Source organism: Saimiri boliviensis, chromosome 16 (assembly GCF_048565385.1).
Source record: "Saimiri boliviensis isolate mSaiBol1 chromosome 16, mSaiBol1.pri, whole genome shotgun sequence".
Classification (NCBI taxonomy): Eukaryota; Metazoa; Chordata; class Mammalia; order Primates; family Cebidae; genus Saimiri; species Saimiri boliviensis.
This window is the reverse complement of record NC_133464.1, coordinates 12,645,716-12,666,986: the sequence shown is the minus strand read 5'-3', so window position 1 is coordinate 12,666,986 and position 21,271 is coordinate 12,645,716. Positions and strand designations below refer to the sequence as shown.

General features: G+C 38.9%; 1 protein-coding gene across 5 annotated transcripts in view; it reads right to left on the bottom strand.

Annotated features, from left to right (window-relative positions):
• NALCN (sodium leak channel, non-selective) overlaps positions 1-21,271 on the bottom strand; it is a 374,466-nt gene that overhangs the window by 36,944 nt on the left and 316,251 nt on the right. For all 5 annotated transcript variants that reach the window (XM_039473391.2, XM_039473390.2, XM_074387470.1 and 2 more), the window contains 11 exons: positions 21,146-21,215; positions 18,147-18,238; positions 17,936-18,058; positions 15,321-15,377; positions 14,957-15,077; positions 14,725-14,856; positions 13,597-13,764; positions 11,558-11,662; positions 7,273-7,379; positions 896-1,016; positions 713-811 (listed from right to left, as the gene is read on the bottom strand). In XM_039473391.2, coding sequence (XP_039329325.1) covers positions 713-811; positions 896-1,016; positions 7,273-7,379; positions 11,558-11,662; positions 13,597-13,764; positions 14,725-14,856; positions 14,957-15,077; positions 15,321-15,377; positions 17,936-18,058; positions 18,147-18,238; positions 21,146-21,215 — 1,195 coding nt within the window. The remainder of the gene's footprint in view (positions 1-712; positions 812-895; positions 1,017-7,272; positions 7,380-11,557; positions 11,663-13,596; positions 13,765-14,724; positions 14,857-14,956; positions 15,078-15,320; positions 15,378-17,935; positions 18,059-18,146; positions 18,239-21,145; positions 21,216-21,271) is intronic.

Here is a 21,271-nt window from a genome sequence, read left to right as displayed (position 1 = left end):
GTTACAGTGGCGTGATCTCGGCTCACTGCAACCTCCACCTCCTGGCTTCAAGCGATTCTTGTGCCTCAGCCTCCTGAGCAGCTGAGATTACAGGCGTGCACCACCACACCCAGCTAATTTTTGTATTTTGGTAGAGATGGGGTTTCACCATGTTGGCCAGGCTGGTTTTGAACTCCTGACTTCAAGTGTGATCCGCCCACCTCAGCCTCTTGAAGTGCTGGGATTCCAGGTGTGAGCCACTGTGCCCAGCCACAAAATCTTTTTTTCTGTGAATTAGGATTTTAAATTTTCTACCAGTCTCCCCCCACCACCATCAAAATTCTGAGTTCACCTACCAAGTTACACAGAAGCATACGATTTACATTTAGTGGAAGTATTATTACCTGTAATTAGCGAATCACTTTCAGCTATTGTATTGGAATATCTTGCTGCACATCTTTTCAATTTGAACAATAGGAGATGTGCCTCTCAGTTGTTGGTGAATTAATGACACTGTTACCAAAAGAGTACATTTAGCAAGAGAATTGTACTCTTAAATAATGTGTCTGAAAGGCAGCTATGAGGTAGCTTGTAAAACAGTTATAGAGATTATTTACACCAGTCACATTACAGTTTAATGCGACTTCATGCCGTGTGTGAAAAGAAAAAAATAGCTCAAAGTGAGCGGATAGAAAAGACTAAACCCTGTGGTATCCAAACCAAAAATTCTTACCTTGTTTTCATTGAAATTAGCAATAACTACTCCAACAAAAAGGGTCAGTCCAATCATGCAACCCAGGAATACAAAAACATGAATATAGATTCCATGAATCTGCATAAAGGAAAATATGGTTATTCATCAAAGGAAAGGAAAGCCACTCTTGAAGTGTTCAAAGGATTTGATGTGCTCACTTACCGGCCCCACACGATGAATAATAACATCTCTCACTTCCACCCAGCCTTTCAAGGAGAGAACTTCAAACAGTGCCAGCATAGCGTTTCCCACATTGTCGAAATTAAAGTTCCGAGGATTCGCCCTGCAATTCCGAAACAGGAATGTTCTGTGAAATGCCAATAAGAAGCACCTGAAGGCAAATGCCTAAAGCCCTTATCAGTCGTGGGTGTGGGATGTGTGTGTGTGTGTGTGTGTGTGTATGTGTATGCGCACACACACATATGTATACACACACACTTTTATGCTATATGGCATTCATTTGCTAAATCATAACAATGCATCAGTGTGTTACAATTTATTATGTTCATTAGGTAATGAAGCGGTGATCTCAAGGTAAAACAGCTCTAGTTCCCGCTCTAGAGGTTCTGTGACATTTCTACCTTGTCCTGATTGCCCTGAGAACTGGGAAGATGGTTTTATAGATTTGCACAAAGGAGCATTGGATTTTGGATGTGGATTTTGAAACACTTTTGTAATTGAAAACCTTTCTAAAGGCATAAATCACACTTCCCTGCGTATGGAAAGTATAGAGTAGAATTTAGTCAGTCACTTTATTTCACTTTGTGTCATCATTGTGACCTCAGTGCTGTAAAGCAGTGATGCTTTTAGAGGTCACCGAGATGGCAAGAGGTGTTTGCTTATAGTCTCTATTTTTCCAAATCACTCTCTTCCAACGGGGTTGTTTTTCTTATTAATTCTGAGTCTTCTCAGTGGACTCTTCTTCTGGTCCCCTTTATGCATGGCATGCTTTCTACCTCCACCGCTGATTCCTGATTCTTGAAACTCCTTGGTTTATTATTAATTTTCTTTTTTCTTACAGATTTGGGGGCCGGGTGGGGGGGACACATGCAGGCTTGTTACACAGGTGTATTGCACAACGCTAGGGTTTGGGCTTCTAGAGAACCCGTTACTCAGATAGTGTACACAGAATCCAACAGGTAATTTTCCCACCCTTTCCCTCCTTTCTTCCTTCCTTCCTTCTTCTGTTTGAAGTCCCCACTGTCTGGTGTTTCCATCTTTATATGGATGTGAACTGACCATTTAACTCCCACTTCTGTAGGGGCCAGGGATGTCTCATTTCTTTTTCTTTTAACACGTTTATGTTTTGTTCTTCCCACTTATAAAAGTGATCTTTTTTACTAGATTGTATCCTCTTTAATCATTCTGGGTCTTAGCTAACATTTTTGTTATTAATGGAATAAGTTTTCAGTGTGTCCTCCCACTTATATCTTATTAGAGGCTAATTTTAAATAATTAAAAGATTTTGACAACCAAACACTGGAGAATCAGGGACTGTAAGTACAATTACTGAATGTAATGAAGAACTGACCTCTGGACCATTTAATAGAGTAGGCCTAGTGGAGCCTGTGTAAGTTACTTTTAATCATTTCCCCTCCTCCTATCTCATTTCTCAAAATTTAACCCTCACGACAAGCAACGCTCTGGGAAAATCTGGTTCCGTACTTTTCTGCCATCTTTTATGTTTTTTAAACATAGAGACAGTCACAAGATGTGCCTTCAGAAGTTTTTCGAATATTAAATAGATGAGGATATAAGAAGAAAATATTAAACTGAAACCAATTTGCCCTTAAGGGCTTAGTGCTGATTAGTGGAGATGTTCTTTAATATAGAGCAAACACCCCACTCAGAAACTCATATTTTGGAATTCCGTTTTATATTTTTTACATATGAAAGTACAAACACATTCTTTTGGATGCTTCCAACAATCTTTCCTTCGGAATGTTTCCATTAAATTTCATATATTTTACAGTAGACAGAAGTTATAAAGATTCTACAGATGCCATAGTTTGCTTGAATAAGGATTTTTGAAAACCAAGTGAACCAGTTCTCAGATCTGATGTTGGACTTCCTTATCCATCCATTTTCTTTATGTAGAAGTGCTGTCTTAGCTGAATTTGCAGCAATTTAAACTACTTTTATGTTCCATAACTTATAAAAGTTACAATATGTTATAAATATTCTAATAAGGCTGGGCGTGGTGGCTCACGCCTGTAATCTCAGCCCTTTGGGAGGTGAAGGTGGGCGGATCACCTGAGGTCAAGAGTTAGAGACCAGCCTGACTAAAATGGAAAACCCTGTCTCTGTCTCTACTAAAAATACAAACTCAGCCAGGCGTAGTGGCACACGCCTGTAATCCCAGCTGCTTGGGAGACTGAGGCAGAAGAATCGCTTGAACCCAGGAGGTGGAGGTTGCAGTGAGCCAAGATTGTGCCACTGCTCTCCAGTCTGGGTGACAACAGCAAAACTCCGTCTCAAAAAAAAAAAAAAAAATCTAACTTAACCAAGAAAAAGAAAAACAAAATGTAGCATCAAAGACTTAGAAGAATTTATCAGATTTAAAAAAATAAATCTTTTTCAGTTTTAATCATGTAAGATGTTTTTGCTTTGTTCTTACGCTTTGTTTGTACTGGCAAAGTTTGAAATGTTACCTATAACTACAGAGTTCTTCAATAAATCCCAAATGTCATCCATTATTGTCATTTTTACCCACTACCATTCCCTGAATTGAAAAGGTTGTCATTTTTTTTTCTGGTTAATTTGTAAAAGATTATAATTTTGTCCATCCAATTCGGAAAACTAAAACTATTTTTTTCCCCACCTTGGGACAGATGTCTTCATCCAAGAAACATTATTCGTTCAAGAAAAATACTTAGGAGAGAGAACAAAGGCACTGTTTTGAATAACTGAAAAATCATTAGGTACTAATAATAACATTAATATTTAAGCAAGAACTATAAAAATTCAGACACCTAGAACTCACAATCCTTGAAACCCTTTTCTTCTCTAATCATACTCCCTTTTTAACTCCACTACCAGTATTTTGATATTCGTTTAAAAACTAAAGCTAGTCCCATCACACCAGAACTTCAGTCAGTCATAATTTTGTCATTTTTTTACCACATAATTTTGTCATTTTTTTTCCCTCCCAGAGGAGGTGCTCCAAGACCCCCTAAGATCATGGTAAGGAGAGCTGCTCTTCCCTGGGGAACATTGCGCGGGGGACCCCGAAGCCGTGACTGAGCCTCTGCCCTTGGATGTGAAAATGCAGAAAATGACATTGTCCAAAAACAGCATTCCGTAACTTACACAACCATCTCTCCTAAAAGAAATCAGAAGCATTGTACTTCCTACAACGCCCCAACCCTTCAACCCTTTCTGCCTTGAACTTTGGCCATAGAGTTGCCTTAACTTGCAATACCAAACCTACGTCCACACCTTCCTTGCCTCCTGCCTCTGACCCTGCCGGCTTCACCTGGCTAGCTCCTACTGGTTGTCCTTCAAAAGATCACCAGTGTGTCTTCTCATCTGACCCTTCTCTTTGATCCTGTCATAGTTGGGCTCAGGTGCTTCTCCTGTGTGTGCCATTGCACCCTTAGCCTTTCTGTAGGAATCAGAGGTAGGTATACCATAAAGCCAAAGAAACCTGAGTGGCAGGACCCCTCTTTTCCACAAGCCCCTTAAGACCCTGGTAGCCCAAACTGTTTGTACTTCAGACCCTATAAAACCCAATCTCCTTCTGCTTAGAACATATTAGAGTATAACTCAAAATTACATGGAGATGAGTTTTGGGTGAGCCAAAGGTAAGCTTAGGGGCTTATCTGTGCAGCATTAAAGCCCTTAGCATATTATATAAAATTATTTGTAATTTTATTTTCTGTTTTCCATTAGTCTTTAAGCTCTTAAGGGGTGGCGTAATGGCTTGTTCAGGACCGTATCACAGAGAGAAGCATACTACCTGGTGGATAGCAAGTACTCAGTAAACACATTCATTATAAACCTGAATCCTTTGTTGATTTTTCTCCCATGCACGCCATTTTCCTATATTCCAGACCTCTTCTTACAATAAATCACACCACATTTATAATTTATGATATGCTTAATCCTTTTTACTGAGGTGACTCCAGTCTGAGTGATTCAGAAGAAACGTTTATTAACCGGAAGAGAGAATACTGAAACTAGACTGTCTCCCGAATGAGTGCATATTCATGTTCTAATCGTAATTACCAAAGGTTCCTCTAGGTGTCTTCCTAAACATGTTATTTTCTTAATCATAGTTTAGTCAATATAAAATTACAAAATTTTCAGCTTCTAACCCTTGATTGGTTTACTGAAGAAGGTAAGTGTAAAAACTTATCATGGTTACAGATGACAGTTATTAAATTTAAGGTGTTTGTTTCACCCACACTCCAAATCACATTATCCTGGACAAATGGACAAGAGGAATTGTGATGATGTTCAAAAAATGCCCGGCTATTTGCTTCTGTTTCTAGAATGTCATTGCATTTGAAACCCCTAATAACACCTTACAGAAAATATTGCATGGAAATTAACTTTGGTTTTAAAAATCCCATGTACCTGACTTTATGGAATAGGTTGAATTCTGTAGGGTACAACTGGTCTCAGGTTTACTGTCCTCCAAACACTAGCTTCAAGTGTGTTCCAGCTCCCTTTCTGATATCTTGAGGAGGTCCCAAAGCTTTTTGATTATTTTCAGTCATAAGATCAGTCTCTTTCTAAAAAGCCAACTCCGTTTACATCCAATTGATCCTATAACTCATACAACAATCCCATCCTTAGCAGCTCAAGGACCTCGGCTTGAAGGAAGGAAGAAAATGTGGAATTTCTTCACTTCCACTCCTCCTCTTCAGGCCACCACAAGATTCTTACACGATTGGGGTGGGATGTAGTTGGAAACCAGAGGAATGGAGTTAAAGTCTTGTGCATCTGCTACAACTGGATTCTGGCCGTAGGCGTTCAAGAGGTTTGAACCCACTCCTCAGCCTAGGAGTGCCCCATTGCACCTTTTCTCTTGTGAGTGTGCAGTCTCTGGGCGATTCTCAGGTCTGGCTCCCGGAAACACACCTACAGACTCTTTGAATGGCGGTACCCCTTCCCAGCACAAAGCTCTTTGCAGCAGGGCTCCATTCGAGAGGACTCAGCTGATATGGCCTTAGGCAGTGACTATGGGGCTCTCGAGGAACACCAGCTAATCCTGCTCTCCAGATGATAATGGGCAGCTTGGCCACAGAGCCTCTCTTCTCGCCTTGCCCATCTCTGTTAAGTGCTGCCCCTGGGGTACCTCACTTGGCAGAGGTGGGAGGCACCCTTCACCTTTTCCATAGTGAAGGGAATGAAATGTCCCAGTGTTCTCTACTCCTGACTTCATTTACTTCCACGATATCTTTGAATTAATTAAAATTAATTAATTAATTATCACATAAAGCACTTTATGCGATAATTAATTTTCGTCTCACGGAAGTAAATTTTTATGCTCCTTCAATTTTTATTTTAATGGCAATTGAACTGCTCTTCTAGTTAGCAGTGGGGTGAGGAGATGCTCATGTCTCACATTCCTCTGTCTCCATGCTGAAGCCACACACCCAAAATGAACCCTTTTTCTTAGTTCTTGGATGTTTAAAAAAAATAAAAACCCAATATTCATTATATTCGATTATTTATAAAAGCAAATTTCATATTAGAGAAATGCCAAAGAAAGGTAATAGTGAGTGCTAGGGTATAGCCGGGTGAAATGCAATTCCTTTGAAAGAGTTTTGACATTTAGAAAAGAACATCAGTTGTGACAAAGGCAGAGTTGCTGTGGTTCAGCTGTTATTCTAAGAAATTTTCTTGAAAAAAATTTAAAAAACAGATCATTTTAAAAGACAAATGAAGTTGACAGAACACTCAGTTTGCCAATGACACAGGCTGAGCGATTCCACTCCTGATCATTAAAAAAACAGATGAGAAAGAAGGTACTAGGTATTTCTAGCTTTTGTCTCAGTGCTTTTAAACTCAATTTCAAGAAAAAGAAATATTAAAGGAAAAATTAGAAGTAATCAGCTGTGTTACTACTGATTATTTTCCTCTCCAGTGTTTCAATAATGGAAATCCTTCAGTGTAAATGGGTTTTAAAATTGAAATAGCTTTATGATTTAGGGTTCTATTATGAAGATATCAGATCCTCCTTTAAAGATACAAACTCAGAATAAGTTTAGTTTTAATTTGACAGAAAATCCTTTTTTAAGCCTCACTAATTTTTAAAGCCATTTGAATCTCGATGTATACTTCTGAAGTCTTAGAAAAATATTGAGATAATGTTTCTCTAGTTTCATGAAGCTACGTGGAACTCCATGTACTACTTGCTCCGTTATTTATCTGATTTCTGTATTCCAGTATAATCTAGCACTTTGCCCTGTAGGATTTAAGATCATTTTAACACGTCTAGTAAAATTACTTCTACTTTCATGCATGTTGACTTAAGCCTTATATTGACAAGCACACCATCCCCTTCAGAATATTGTTTCTGAAATGCTTACCAAACACGGGGCACCCAAAATCCAGGCTTTTTCTCTCCAGGTCTCAATTTTAAATTTAAGTTCTTCGACACACTTACATTAATTCTGAATATGCCATTGCAATCTTCCTAAAGTAGAATTGAAACAAGGGAGAGAGGAGGAGCCTGGTCAGAGAATGAACTCAGAAAAGATAAAGGATAGGAAACTCTTTTGTAAAGTATCTGTTCATATCCTTCGCCCATTTTTGAATGGGCATGTTTGTTTTTTTCTTGTAGATCTGCTTTAGTTCTTTGTAAATTCTGGATATCAGCCCCTTGTCAGATGGGTAGGCTGCAAAAATTTTTTCCCATTCTGTTGGTTGCCGATTCACTCTACTGACTGTTTCTTTAGCTGTGCAGAAGCTGTGGAGTTTGATTAGGTCCCATTTGTCTATTTTGGCTTTTGTTACAGGAGGCCAACAAACATATGAAAAAATGCTCATCATCACTGGTCATCAGAGAAATGCAAATCAAAACCACATTGAGATACCATCTCACACCAGTTAGAATGGCGATCATTAAAAAATCTGGAAACAACAGATGCTGGAGAGGATGAGGAGAAATAGGAACACTTTTACACTGTTGGTGGGAATGTAAATTAATTCAACCACTGTGGAAGACAGTGTGGCGATTCCTCAAGGACCTAGAAATAGAAATCCCATTTGACCCAGCAATCCCATTACTGGGTATATATCCAAAGGATTATAAATCATTCTACTACAAGGACACGTGCACACGAATGTTCATTGCAGCACTGTTTACAATAGCAAAGACCTGGAACCAACCCAAATGCCCAAAGATGATAGACTGGATGGGGAAAATGTGGTACATATACACCATGGAATATTACACAGCCATCAAAAACGATGAGTTCACGTCCTTTGTAGGGACATGGATGAACCTGGAAACCATCATTCTCAGCAAACTGACACAAGAGCAGAAAATCAAACACCGTATATTCTCACTCATAGGCGGGTGTTGAACAATGAGAACACATGGACACAGGGAGGGAAGCACTACACACTGGGGTCCATTGGGGGGAAATGGGGGAGGGGAGGGGGGGTGGGGAGGTGGGAAGAGATAGCATGGGGAGAAATGACAGATACAGGTGAGGGGACGGAAGGCAGCAAACCACACTGCCATGTGTGTACCTATGCAACAATCTTGCATGTTCATCACATGTACCCCAAAACCTAAAATGCAATAAAAAAAAAAGGATAGGAAACTCTTCTTTCATAGAATACCAAAAGTCCTTTACCTGACAACAGCGATGTGAATAGCCACCCAGCAAATAGTAACAAAGACTTTGGAGACAGGCAGATCAACGTCGATGCTGAAAATATTAGTTAAATGGGCAAAAGACCTAAGTAGACGTTTCTCCAAGGAAGATATGCAAGTGGCCAAAAAGCACAAGACAAGATGCTCAGTGTCAAGTGCCATCTGCCATCAGAAAAATGTAAATCAAAACCATAATGAGGTATCACTTCACATCCGCAGAGAAAGCCATAACCAAAAAGTCAAATAACAACGAGCGTCGGCGAGGATGTGGAGCAATCGCTGTCCTCATACTGGAACCCTTACCTACCGCTGGTGGGAATGTATCATGGCGCAGCCACTTTGGAAAGCAGGCTAGCGGGTCCTCAAACCGCTAACACAGAGTTACCATATGAGCCAGCAACTCCGCTCCTAGCTATGTATGCAAGAGAAATGAAAACATGTGTCCCGACAGAAACTTGTACAAAATGCTTATATAATTGTTATTCACGATAGCCAAAAGGTGGAAACAATCCAGATGTCCATTATTGGACAAATAGGCAAACCAACTGTGGTCCAACCATACCAGTGAATATTATTCAGCCATAGGAAGGGATGAAGTCCTGATACCTGCTACAACATGGATGATCTTTGAAAATATTACACTAATTGAGAAAAAAACAGTCAGAAAAGACCACGTGTTGTGATTTCATTCATATAAAAGTCCAGAACAGCGAACTCTACAGAGACGCAAAGAATATTGGCAGTTGTTTAGGGCTCGAGGCAAAGGCTAAAAGAATGGGGGTGACAGAAGAGACATCGTTTCTTTTTGAGATGCAAATATTCCAAAAGTGGCTGTCACGCATACAACTCTGTGAATATGCTAAAAAAGAAACTCCCACTGAATTGTGCACTTGAAGTAGGTGTACTGTATGGCATGTGAATTATATCTCAATAAAGCTGTTATAAAGGTTTTTAAAATTAAACATCCATAGGAAGTTTCTGACTCATTTTCTATTCTCCCTTTGATTACTTTTGTTTCGTTGGCTATGATGGTCATATTTTGAGCCTAAATCTCATCTCTGGGTTCACGGTGTAGATGGTAAAATGATTGATCACCATTTGAACATTTCAATAGAAATTCCATTTTAATCTGCTTAAAGTCCTCTTTGACCCTAAACCATGTCTCCTCCTGGCCTCCTCCTTTCTGTCCCTGGACCAGCAACCTAGCAGAAGCCCAGCATCAAGCTCAGAGTTTTCCCTGTTCTTCCTGGCCCATGTCTCCATTCTTACTACAGTGAGTTTACTAACGCTAACGTTACCTCCTTCTGGATTACCAGCACAATTCTTTAAAATAAGAACATTTTAATGCAAATAACACATCTTTATAAAGCCTGGACAAACAAAAGGAAGAAAACTTACCTTCAATTGCTCACAAACACAATGAACATTTTGGAGTATACCGTTCCAGTCTTTTTTCCTATACGTGTCTGAGCTCATCAAGTTTTTATTCTAACATTGCTGACTTTTTCAGCTAAAATTATATTGCAATTATCTTTCCATAACCACACCTTTTATGTAGAACAATATTTGAAAAGGCTGTGTTGTAGGGTATTGTATAAAGGTCCCATAATGTATTCGGTCTCACTACCTTTTCCAATTTGTCTTCCTGAACCCACCTGACCCCACCTTTGACTGCGTGAAGCAGTCTGGTATCTCCGTTAAAAGCCAGGGTGCCTGGACACTAGTTCCCTGCTTCTCCACTTACTAGGTGGGTGACATTGGACAAATTATTTAATCTTTCTACACCTGTTTTCTTTATTAGTAGGATATGGGTAACAAAAATAGCACTAGGAAGAGTATGTTGTGCTTTGTGAGCACTCGGACATGTCTGATTCCTCTTCCTTGGTGGTTTCTTACTTCTCATCATCGAAATTCCAAACCCCTTAGCCTGGCATTTCAGGTGCTTGAGGATCTCTCCCTAACTTCTGGCCTTGTTTTTCAGTTTTTTCCTACATGGGCGGGAATGAAATTCACAGTCACAATTGAGATTGGGTAAGGTACTCTGCATAAACAAGCTTATCTAATCTTCATAATACCACTGTGTGAGAAGCATTTGAGGAGAAATAGGTTCCAGAGGGATTAACCGCTCCTAAAGTAGGATTAGTTGTGATGTCAAAGTCCATGCTCCTCCCTCCCTGCTCCATCCCTGCCTTGGCACTGTGACTCTTCTTTGCAGGCTCTGCGTCTTTCTTCATGGCTTGCTCTGCTTGGAAGGTCCTTTCCTGCTCATCTCAAATCCCACTTCCTCCTGGAAACCTTCCCAGCACGGTACGCCCAATTAGAAGCACAATTTCCCATGCTGAAATTGTAGTTTGCACGTGATTTCTGCTTCCATAGGCTTTTTAAAACTGCTGATTTTATATTACTGTTGCTTGAACATGAAACACAAAATGCCGCAAAACTGAAACAAGGACGTCCGAATTTTCCCATTCCACATTTCATTTCACCTGGCACAGTGCCTTGGACACCACTGATATTTAATGACTATTTGTCAAAAGGCATCCTCAGAGTTTGTTTACAGGGCTTTGGTGACTAAGTCCTAGGCTCCATATCTATGTCTATATTGATCTCGTGACATCTGTTGAGTTTTAAGAAAACAAACAAAGGAACAGACGGAGGAAGTGCTCAGCCTCATATAAGAAAACACGTTTTCCCAACTGGAAACCATGGGCACAACGACTACTTCTCAAAGTAGGCTTGGTAGCCACTGGTACCACATGCTTGCCAAGGGAGTGTAAACTATCTTAAAATTTTTTTCTTTTTAGGGATAGTGTCCTTGCTCTGTTGCCCAGGCTGAAGTACAGTGGTGTGATCATAGCTCACTGCAACCTTGACCTCTTGGGTTCAAGTAATCTTCCCTCCTCGGCATTCCAAAGGACTAGGATTATAGGCACATGCCACCACACTTGGCCCTTCATTTTTATTTTGAAAGACAGAAAGGTACATCTTACCCTTCTAATAATGTTGGGATCATTGCACTTTGCCAGTTTTCCAGCAAAAAGCTGAACTCCAAAGCTTGCAAAAACGAGCATTAATGTCAGCAAAAGAATGGAGACCTGAAAGAAATGGATGAAATGTTAAAGCTCTTGGTAAAGACTAAATATTAGGTTTAGTTAAAACAGTGATATAAATAGGAATTTTAAGATAACGTTGTATAAAAATCACGGGTTTTTGATAACATATTTTAACTTCTCCACCATACATCATACAATTAGCCTCACTGGAAGGTTAAAAGGAGAAATTAACAAGCTTTGAATTTTTTAAATGGAAACCTTAACTTCTTATAAGAAAATGGATAAGGTATTTTTGATATGACTTAAACTTTTCTGATTTTAAAATCATTATCTTGCTCTTTTTTATCCAATGGAACAAAAGAAAAAAATGTTTAAATAGTTACATTTTGTCCATTTTTTTCCAAAATGAATTCATATTTTTATTAGCAGAGCACAAATGAGAGGGACAGCGGCTTAACTGTCTTGTGACCGGGAAGGTGTATATTAGGAGAATGTGCTAAGCTCAGAGAGAATTCAGTCCCGAAAAGCAGATCTGTTAATTAGCTCATGCTCCCTCTGCTGGCTGACTTCTTTGGTCTCAGCAGAGAAGAGTGGCAAAGGGTAAAATATGGAAGAAGCGAACCGCACTGGTTGAATAACCTAAACATGTACCTAACTATGCTAAAATCATACTGACACATCATTAGAGAAAGGCACAAATCGAGTCTCCTCTAAATTTTATCAGTGATCAAGAGATTCATATACATCAGCAGTCAGGTGGTATTTTCTTTAATTCCAGCTGTGTAAAGAGCCACCGTTTTATGGCTTTGCATAAAGAAAACAAGAATTTTAAAACACATCTTTAAAAAAAAATCAGCAACTGGGAGGCTGAGGCGGGCAAATCTCCTAAGGTCAGGAGTTCGAGGGCACCCTGGGTAACATGATGAAGCCCGTGTCTACTAAAACACAAAAAAATTAGCTGGGCGTGGTGGCACATGCCTGTAGTCTCAGCTGCTTGGGAGGCTGAGGCACAAGAATCACTTGAACCCATGAGGCGGAGGGTGCAGTGAGCTGAGATGGCACCATTGTACTCCAGCCTGGGTGACAGATTGAGATTCCGCATCAAAAAAAAAAAAAAAATCAGCAATGATATACCTTTAGTAACACCACAATCCATCTTGAAAAACATTTGTTATCAACTACAACTATGGGTGTTTTCTCCTCACAGGTATGTCTTTAGAAAACAAGATAGAAAACCAGCCTATGTAAATTAATTCCGCTTCTCATGCACAAGCAGACCTCATCAATAATAGAAAGAATCTTTTGATCTCTCTTTTGTAAGGCAAAGATCTTTCTGTAACAGATTGTGAACAATGAGCCTCTTTCTTGTTGTTTTATCTCCAGCCCTGTTTTCAGAAGACCCTAAATCAACGTTTGCCCAACTAAAAAGAATGTTTTGTCCCTCAATCATCTTTGTCATTGCTCATTACTGTGATACTGAAGTTAAAGTGGGTTATACCTATATGCTGCATTTTAAAAGTCGTTTTGCATTAACACTCCTGAGATCCAGAGACAAATTCTGTGCTATCTTCTTTCAGGAACACACAAAACGAGATTAGGAGCCCAAATGCATGAATTCCTAATTCCGTTTGTAGAGCACATGGTGCTGAATCTTCTTATCCTTACTTTTCAGATGGGAGGACATGAAAACCCAGAGTAGAAATTAGAGGCAAGAGTTAGGACTGAAAGAGTCAGCCGATACTAGCTCTCAGATCTCAGAGTGCTTCTCTTTAGGTGAATTAAATAAACTCATATGCCAGAAGCACTCATGGGTCAAGTTTTTGAAGGTGCATTCTGTTTTGTTAGTGCCACTAAACCCTCTGGCAGTAACTGAAACTATTGATTGAACTTGATCATAAGGAGGACTCACTTAGCTACATTAGCTACATTAGAGATGGACTACAGTGAACTGGAAGCAAAGGAGAATTCTAACATACCAGAAAAATTTCCTTGAAGCCGCTGAAAAGTTCTCGAACAACTTTCCTCATCTGGGGTACCAGTTTGAATATGCGCAGAGGTCTCAGGCACCGAAGGACCATGAGGAGCTGAGCTCCCGATTCAGCAGGGACATTTTGAGGCATCCAACAAAGAAATATCAGGCTCACCTAAAGGGGAAAAACAATCTCTGGAATTATTACCATTCATCCCCTATTATTTACATTTTCTGAGAGCCAACCGGCCACAACTTTTCATTTAGCAGAGATTCCACTCCCGGGTTGTATGTGCAGTCTGTTAACTAAAGTTAACAAACCTCGTCCAGACTTGCTAGAGGCCTCAAAGGAAAGTCATCATGTTTATGCAGGAAAGAAATGGTGGTGTCCACACTGAAAACGTTGTGTGTTCATGTTTGTATACACCAGTGCATTTTGCTTCTTCTTTTAACTTACTATGCTGGACACTTTGCTGATGTCAATATGGTTGGAATTCCTTTTATCAAGGTTACCACTATTTTGTCAGTGATCTGCAACGTGCTACCTGTTCATGATCACAATTCCCCTTGCCGTGTCTGCAAAGACATTGATTTCATGCCTTCTTGGCTATGTAGAAAAAATAAAAAATTCTTTCAGCCCATTTCTATGATTTTCCAGCGAGTTTTACTGTACAGTTGAATGGGCACCTGCTATATCCAGGTATTTTATGCATTGGAATCAGGACAGAGGTCCAATCGCAATCACTTTAGTTTGCTTTCAACAAGAAGGGGCTTATAATCAATAACACGGTTTACATGAGACAAACTTTATTTTGAGTCTAGAAGCTGTAAGATTTGTAGGATGCAAACTAGGCTTGCTATGTTAGATCTTATTAATGTGTCTCTCATTCGTACATAAAATTGCGATTGGTGTATTTGAACAATATAACTATCCATAGATCTTTATGATGCTCTTAATTTAGATTTGACATGCATAGCCCTTATTTGCATATAATGAACTACTCTAGAGTCCATTTAAGAATTCATCAGGGCATCTACACCTCTGTGACTCATACATCTTGCTCTTATACCGAGAAATGCAGGAGATTTTACAAAACTTGTTACACTTTCATTTAGGAAATAACCAAAGACTTACAAGATATATAAATATGTCCATTACTCCGCCGAAGTCCCTGATGACAGCAGTTGGGGTGAAAAATAAGCCATCTGCCATAATCTTCAGATTAAGCTCAATGCTCATGAATATCACAAACACATACTCAGCAATCTGAAATGGGCAAAAGGCAGTTTGGTTGCAACAAACGGAAAAACTGCAGGTCAGTATTTCACCTCCCAATTGTAAGCTGAGATTTATTTAGCAGCAGTACCTGCAAAGTAGGTGCATGCATAACTCTTCGGAAGGGGGACTCAAACATCATGGAAATGCAAGAGCAGATGGTTACGATGATCATGACCCAGTCCAGGTAAGTGACCAGTCCCAGCAAATCACTGCCAAAGACCAAACAAAATTGAGAAACATAAATGTTCCAGGAAAAGCTTCCAAGAGTCAGAGATGATGGCTTCTGTGACTCTGTCAACATGACTGGTATTTTAAAAACATCATTCCCGAATCATCCATTTCAGAATATTGTACAGCAAGAAAATAAAAGAGAATTTAAATATTTTTATGCAACATAAAATAGTACATGAAAACTTCAAATGTGCATGGAAAATGAGGTTTGTAATGCTTACTAAAGTTGATGGTACTTTGTATTTTTCACAGCTCCTGTGACAGGGTCTGTTTTTGATCTGTAAGAGAACACATCTATAAAATTCTGCATCATAGTAAGCATGTTTTAACTTGCTAAAAACATATTTGCAAACATCTCATCTACCTAAAATCTCTTTTACATCCTCTATAAAATATCCATTATAAAATATGTTAACTGTAGGTGACTCTGGAGGTCAGAGAACATTAGATGAAAGAAAAAATCCAAAGAATGTGCAGTTCATGCTTATGAAAGGAAAGTTTTGGATTTCTCAAAATACTTGATTTTCGACTTTGTGACTTCATTCAGAATTCTCTGACATGGGTAGTACAAAATTAAATGTTGAGTTTCATTTAAAAATACTCATTTAAAATATTTGCCTTAATAATTCAAGAATGTTATTCAAAATTAGTTAATTCAATACTCTGTAATTTAAATCAACTTCCTCCCACTGCATTTAACTGTCATATTGTAGAACGATTTATGGAGAATTTCTTGGGAGGAAGTTTCACTGTGTTTACTTTCAGGAAGCCTGTGAGCACTGTCAGTGAGATTCCTTAACAGTCTTTGTCTATGTGTCCCCAATTACAACAAAGTCTTCATCAATTGTATTCAACATCAGCTGTGTTGCTGATAAAAGGGAAACGACACCACTCGAAGTGAAGTGGAGAATTAGTCATGACATGTTAAGGTGCAGGCAGCCAACAGGAGAATCCAAGATAAAAAAAAAAAAAACACCTACTCCAGACTGATCAGTCTCTAAACTGGCATTTTCTTCAAGTTTACTTTGAAAACTCATGGAAGATGTTACTATTTATGGCTCGATTGCTTTAAATTGTGAGTTGTTATAGAACAGCAGAAAGAACAATAGCCTGGCAATCAAGAGAGAGCCAGGCACTAGCTGGGTCCCTGAGCAAAGCCCTCAACTTCTGCACACTTAAATGTCCTGCTCTGTTGAAGGAGGGGACACACAAATGACACTGAGTGGTCCTCAAGGTCTCTTCTGTCCCTGAAATGTGAAAATAGTGTGTATTAGTTTCCTTGAGCTGCTGTAAAAAAGCACCACTGGTGCTTAAGACTGGGTGGCTTAAGCAACATAAGTTTATTTTCTCATAGTCCTAGAGGCTGGAAGTCCAAGATCAAGGTGCCAGCTGCATGCGTTGGTTCCTTCCGAGGGCTGTGAGGGCAAAACCTGTCCCAGGGCTCTCTCCTTGACCTGTGGAGAGCCGTCTTCTCCCTACGTGTCTTTGCATGGTCTTCTCTCTGTATATGCCTGAGTCCAAATGTCCTCTCTTTATAAGGAAACAAGTCATATTGGATTAGGGCCCACCCTAATGACCTCATTTTAGTTTAATTAACTTATTTAAAATTCCTTTTTCCAAATATGGTCACATTCTGAGGTTCTGAGGGCTCAGACTCCATCATATAGATTTTGGCGGGGGAGCAATTCCATCCACAACAGAGAGTGATTATCATATGGCTACTTATTAATAACAAAGAAAGCAATTTACTTAAATGATGGCATCAGGGACAGTCCAACTACATAGTGGGAATATGGAACGTTCTCTCGTTTCCTCCAGGACTCTTAATATCTTTGGAATATTTACTTAAAGGTTCTGATATGCTTTGGCTCTGTGTCCACATTCAAATCTCATCTTGAATTATAGCTCCCGTAATTCCCACATGCTGTGGGAGGGACCCAGTGGTAAATAAGTGAATCATGGGGGTGGTCTCCCCCACGCTGTTCTTGCGGTAGTGAATAAGTCTCACGATATCTGATGGTTTTATGAGGGGTTTCTGCCTTCACTTCTCTCTCATTCTCTCTTGTCTGTGCCATGTAAGACATGCTTTTGCCTTCCTCAGTGATTGTGAGGCTTACCCAGCCACTTGGAACTGTGAGTCCATTAAGTCTCTTTTTCTTTACAAATTACCCAGTCTCAGGGATGTCTTTATCAGCAGTGTGAAAATGGACTAATAGAGGTATGCTTGACAAAAATCCATTTCATCCATTATCTGCCTGTCAAACTTGCCTTAGACACATACAGTGTCTTCAAGGTTCACCATACTGATGGCTTCTTACATACTTCTTCCATGGTGGTAGGGTAGAGACAGTGGGCAGTGAGTTTCCTTCGTATAACAGTTGGTAATGAAAGCACTAATCAACTTTCTCTCTACTTCACATTATTCTCCAATAAATCAGTTGACGTATTTTTACCACAAAGAAACTACAAGCCTGATGGAAGACATGGACAATGACCTTCATTTCACCACGTCCTTTAGTCTCCTTCTGTCTCAGTCTTTCCAAAATAAAATATGGAATGCTGATGTAAATGTGTCAGGCAACCGCTACAATGCACAAACAAAAATGGCTGCTTTGTGTTTCATCAATGCGAGTTTTCTATAAATGTTAACTACGTGCGACCCCTGTTTGTTTTCCACCTGGTCGGGTGCTCGGCAAAGAGAAACAGCATGATTAATTAGTCCACAGTTTATTTTGTGACCCCATTAGGATTACAAGTTCTTTCTTCTTCATATGACAACACCCCTGCTGTTTGCACGACTCGGGCCAAACACCTGGCTGAAATGAAGTGTACTCACGCGTTGAAGCGTGCTCGGACCACCACCCGGCAAAAGTTTCTGAACCTGTGCTCTCGCCCCACTATGAACAGGGGCTTATCGAAGTAAGGGTGGTTCTCCCTGAGCTCCTCCTCTTGCACTTTCCTGCAAGGAGAAATTCATGAGAGAATAAGGCTAAGGGAAATTTTGCCATTCCCCAATGAGAGCCACGGGACACTACGGCAGCCTGTACCTTTTCATCTCGGCTTGCTCCTTTTTTTCCTGGATCATCTTTATTTCACTGTCTTCTCTTTGTGCATTTCTGTATCTCACTGTATTGGAATGCTAGAAATAAATTAAAAGGGGGTATGCTAAAATAGGAGGTTTCTGAACACAAAATATATTATCAGTTAAAACCAACATCTCTCTATATAAAGTATGAATATTAATTATATATATTTACTGTTAAATATATACTTATATATATTTATATTAAATGTATATTTTACAATTAATATGCATATTTATACTAAATGTATTTACAATATGTACATTTACACTAAATGTATATATTTATATTAAATATGCATATTTATAAATGTATTATAATATTTATGTTTATATGAAATGTATATATTTACAATATGGATGGATATTTATACTAAATGTATATATTTACATTAAGTATGTATATATGAAATGTATACATTTACATTAAATATCAAAATTTATAGTATATATATGTATGAGATTAAATACATATAATGGCCACAGTTACATATATAATGTTATATATATAGAGTACAGTTATATATATAATGTTTTATATATATACTATATGTTTTATATATGTATAGTTTATATATATATACATATATATATATATAGTTACATATATATATAATAGCCACTCTTAGCAAGAGTGTTTTTTTCTCTAAAAAGTAATTCATTCAGCACATATTGACTGAAATCTTATTATGTGCCAGGCACTGTTCTAGTGTGTAGGATATGGGAAGTGGAAACAAAATATCCCTGTTCTCATATGACTGATGTTCTAGTCAGTGGGAGACAGAAAAAAAATTCAAAATAAGTTAATATGTTTAGAGGATGCTTAGTGATCTGGTTTTAAAAAAAATCACAGTGAATCAGAGGTATAGAAAATGCTAGAAGATTATGATTTTAAATGAACAGGTCGAGGTAGACCTCAATATGAAGGTACTATTTGAGGAAGACTGGAAGGGTATGAGGATGCAGGCTGTGGTGGGGCTGCAGACGTGTTCTTCCAGAGCTGGGAGCAGGCCTGGCGTGTCTACACGTGCAACATCCAGGAGGCCAATGTGGGCAAATCTAAGAGAGGTGAGCAGGTCATGCAGGGCCTTCCCAGCCCTCAGATGGACCCCCTGGAATGTGCAGGGCCAGAGTTCCAATAACTCAGTAGATTTTAAAGAAAGCACTCCTTAGACTTATCTGTATTTCCTAAGCGAAAAAGTTAAAATTCTCTAATCTAAATGTCTCCTTTGTGGAAGAAAAGACATTATAAGAATTTATTGGAAACCATCAGAACCCCACGGCATTTTGCTTTAGAGAGGGTGGGAGATGGATTTTGCTATACTTCTAAATGAGAAATACAGTAGGAAGTCTCTGAAGAAGATGTAAGCCTCCGGCATTTAGACTATTCAAACATGGCCTTTGCTGTCTATGTTTAAACACATATTTTCAAAGACACATTCTGATTTGATTCTTAAGCAGGTTGTACATTTCTATGGAAAGAAATTGAAGGAAGGCACTTTGAATGAGGGTTGCCTCTTTGCATTTTCACTTGAAATTGTTCTGCATGCAGTATGCCTGACTCTGCAATTCTAAGTGCACAGGCCACGTGTTGGATTTGATGGCAATTCCATGTCAACAATATAGTAGCCAATCAGATAGGGCTCCAGATATTAAAAATCATGGCCGTAAAAGATCTGTGTGCCAATGAGAACCATGTCTATAGGGTATCGGTGATGGCAGGTATTCACATCAGCTACTTCTAGCTCTTGATTTTACCTGGAACACGCAATAAAAATCATCTACTTGGACTAAAACAGCAGTTTCTACAGAATGAAAGCAGATGTAGTAGGCCAAGCCATCCAAAAACTCAAGAAATAAGAGGTAAGAGATGAAAAAGACAAAAACAAAATAACCCTAAGGCTTTGCTAACTTTCTTTTGCTAGTTCTCCTTTCTCAAGTGCCATCCTTGGCTCTAAACATTCAAGACTGCTTTTTTAGCCAGTTTATCCAGATTCAACCTAAGACCTGTCTTTTAATCAGCACTTCATAATGATAGTTATTTAATATGCATTTCCTAATTCTTTGACTGTAATCTTTGCATGGTATAGCTGCTGGGCCATCTAACGCTTGGCTTTTCTGCATTTTTTCATGGCTCCTTCATTTCATTTGGGTCTCTGGGATAATGTAGAGGGGTCTACAATAACCATTCTATCTAAAAATTGCTGCCCCCAAATCCCCACCTTTGATTTCTTTACACGACTTCATTTTACTTTACATTAGAAAGAGAATTGGTCACAGTAATGGAGAGATGGTGGAAAATAAAAAGAAATGACTCCATAAATTCCATTACATTTTTTACCAACTTATTATCTGTCTCCCATTCTAAAATGTAAGCTCCAGGGAGGCATTGAGTCTCTCTTATTTCCCCACTGCTCCTCATTCCTTAGAAGAGGGCCTAGCACATAACAAACACTTGATAACTATAGAGCCAGGAAATAAATGCATAAGTGACCTAGAATCTAAAAGCAAAAAACTTTGTTGGAAAATACTAGGTAGTCTTTGACAGAAAAATTCTTCTAGAAGTAAAATTTCACTTCCTAATTTGTAAAGTCCTGACGATCTAGATTCTAGAATATCTGATACTTAGTAAATATTCAAAGTCAATGATGCAAATCAGTCCTACATAAAATGCTTAAAGTGTCTTTAATTTCAACTCAAATGCAACTGATATGACACTTTTGTGTTACTATTTTAACTAAGACATGTGCTTTGTGTGGGATGACTGGAGTTTTCTGCTGTTAACAGTTACTTCTGGTACTTGGCTACATAATTCATATGCTGAGTTTCCTGATTCCCTCTGGTATGAAGTCTTAAGGAGACATGAGACTGCAGCAGAAAGACCCAGGCACTTTGTCTAAATAGTCATTTAAATACATTTTCATAATCAGGTTTCTGAAATCCAAAGCACTGCTTAAAACTTACATCTTGAGTCAAAGTTTCAAGAGATTTCCCCCTGCTGATCCTCTGGCTGTTTGATCCATGTCTTAGTGACCTAAAACAACCACAGTCACTGGTTAATACATCTCAAGATCAAACTGGCCTTTCAAG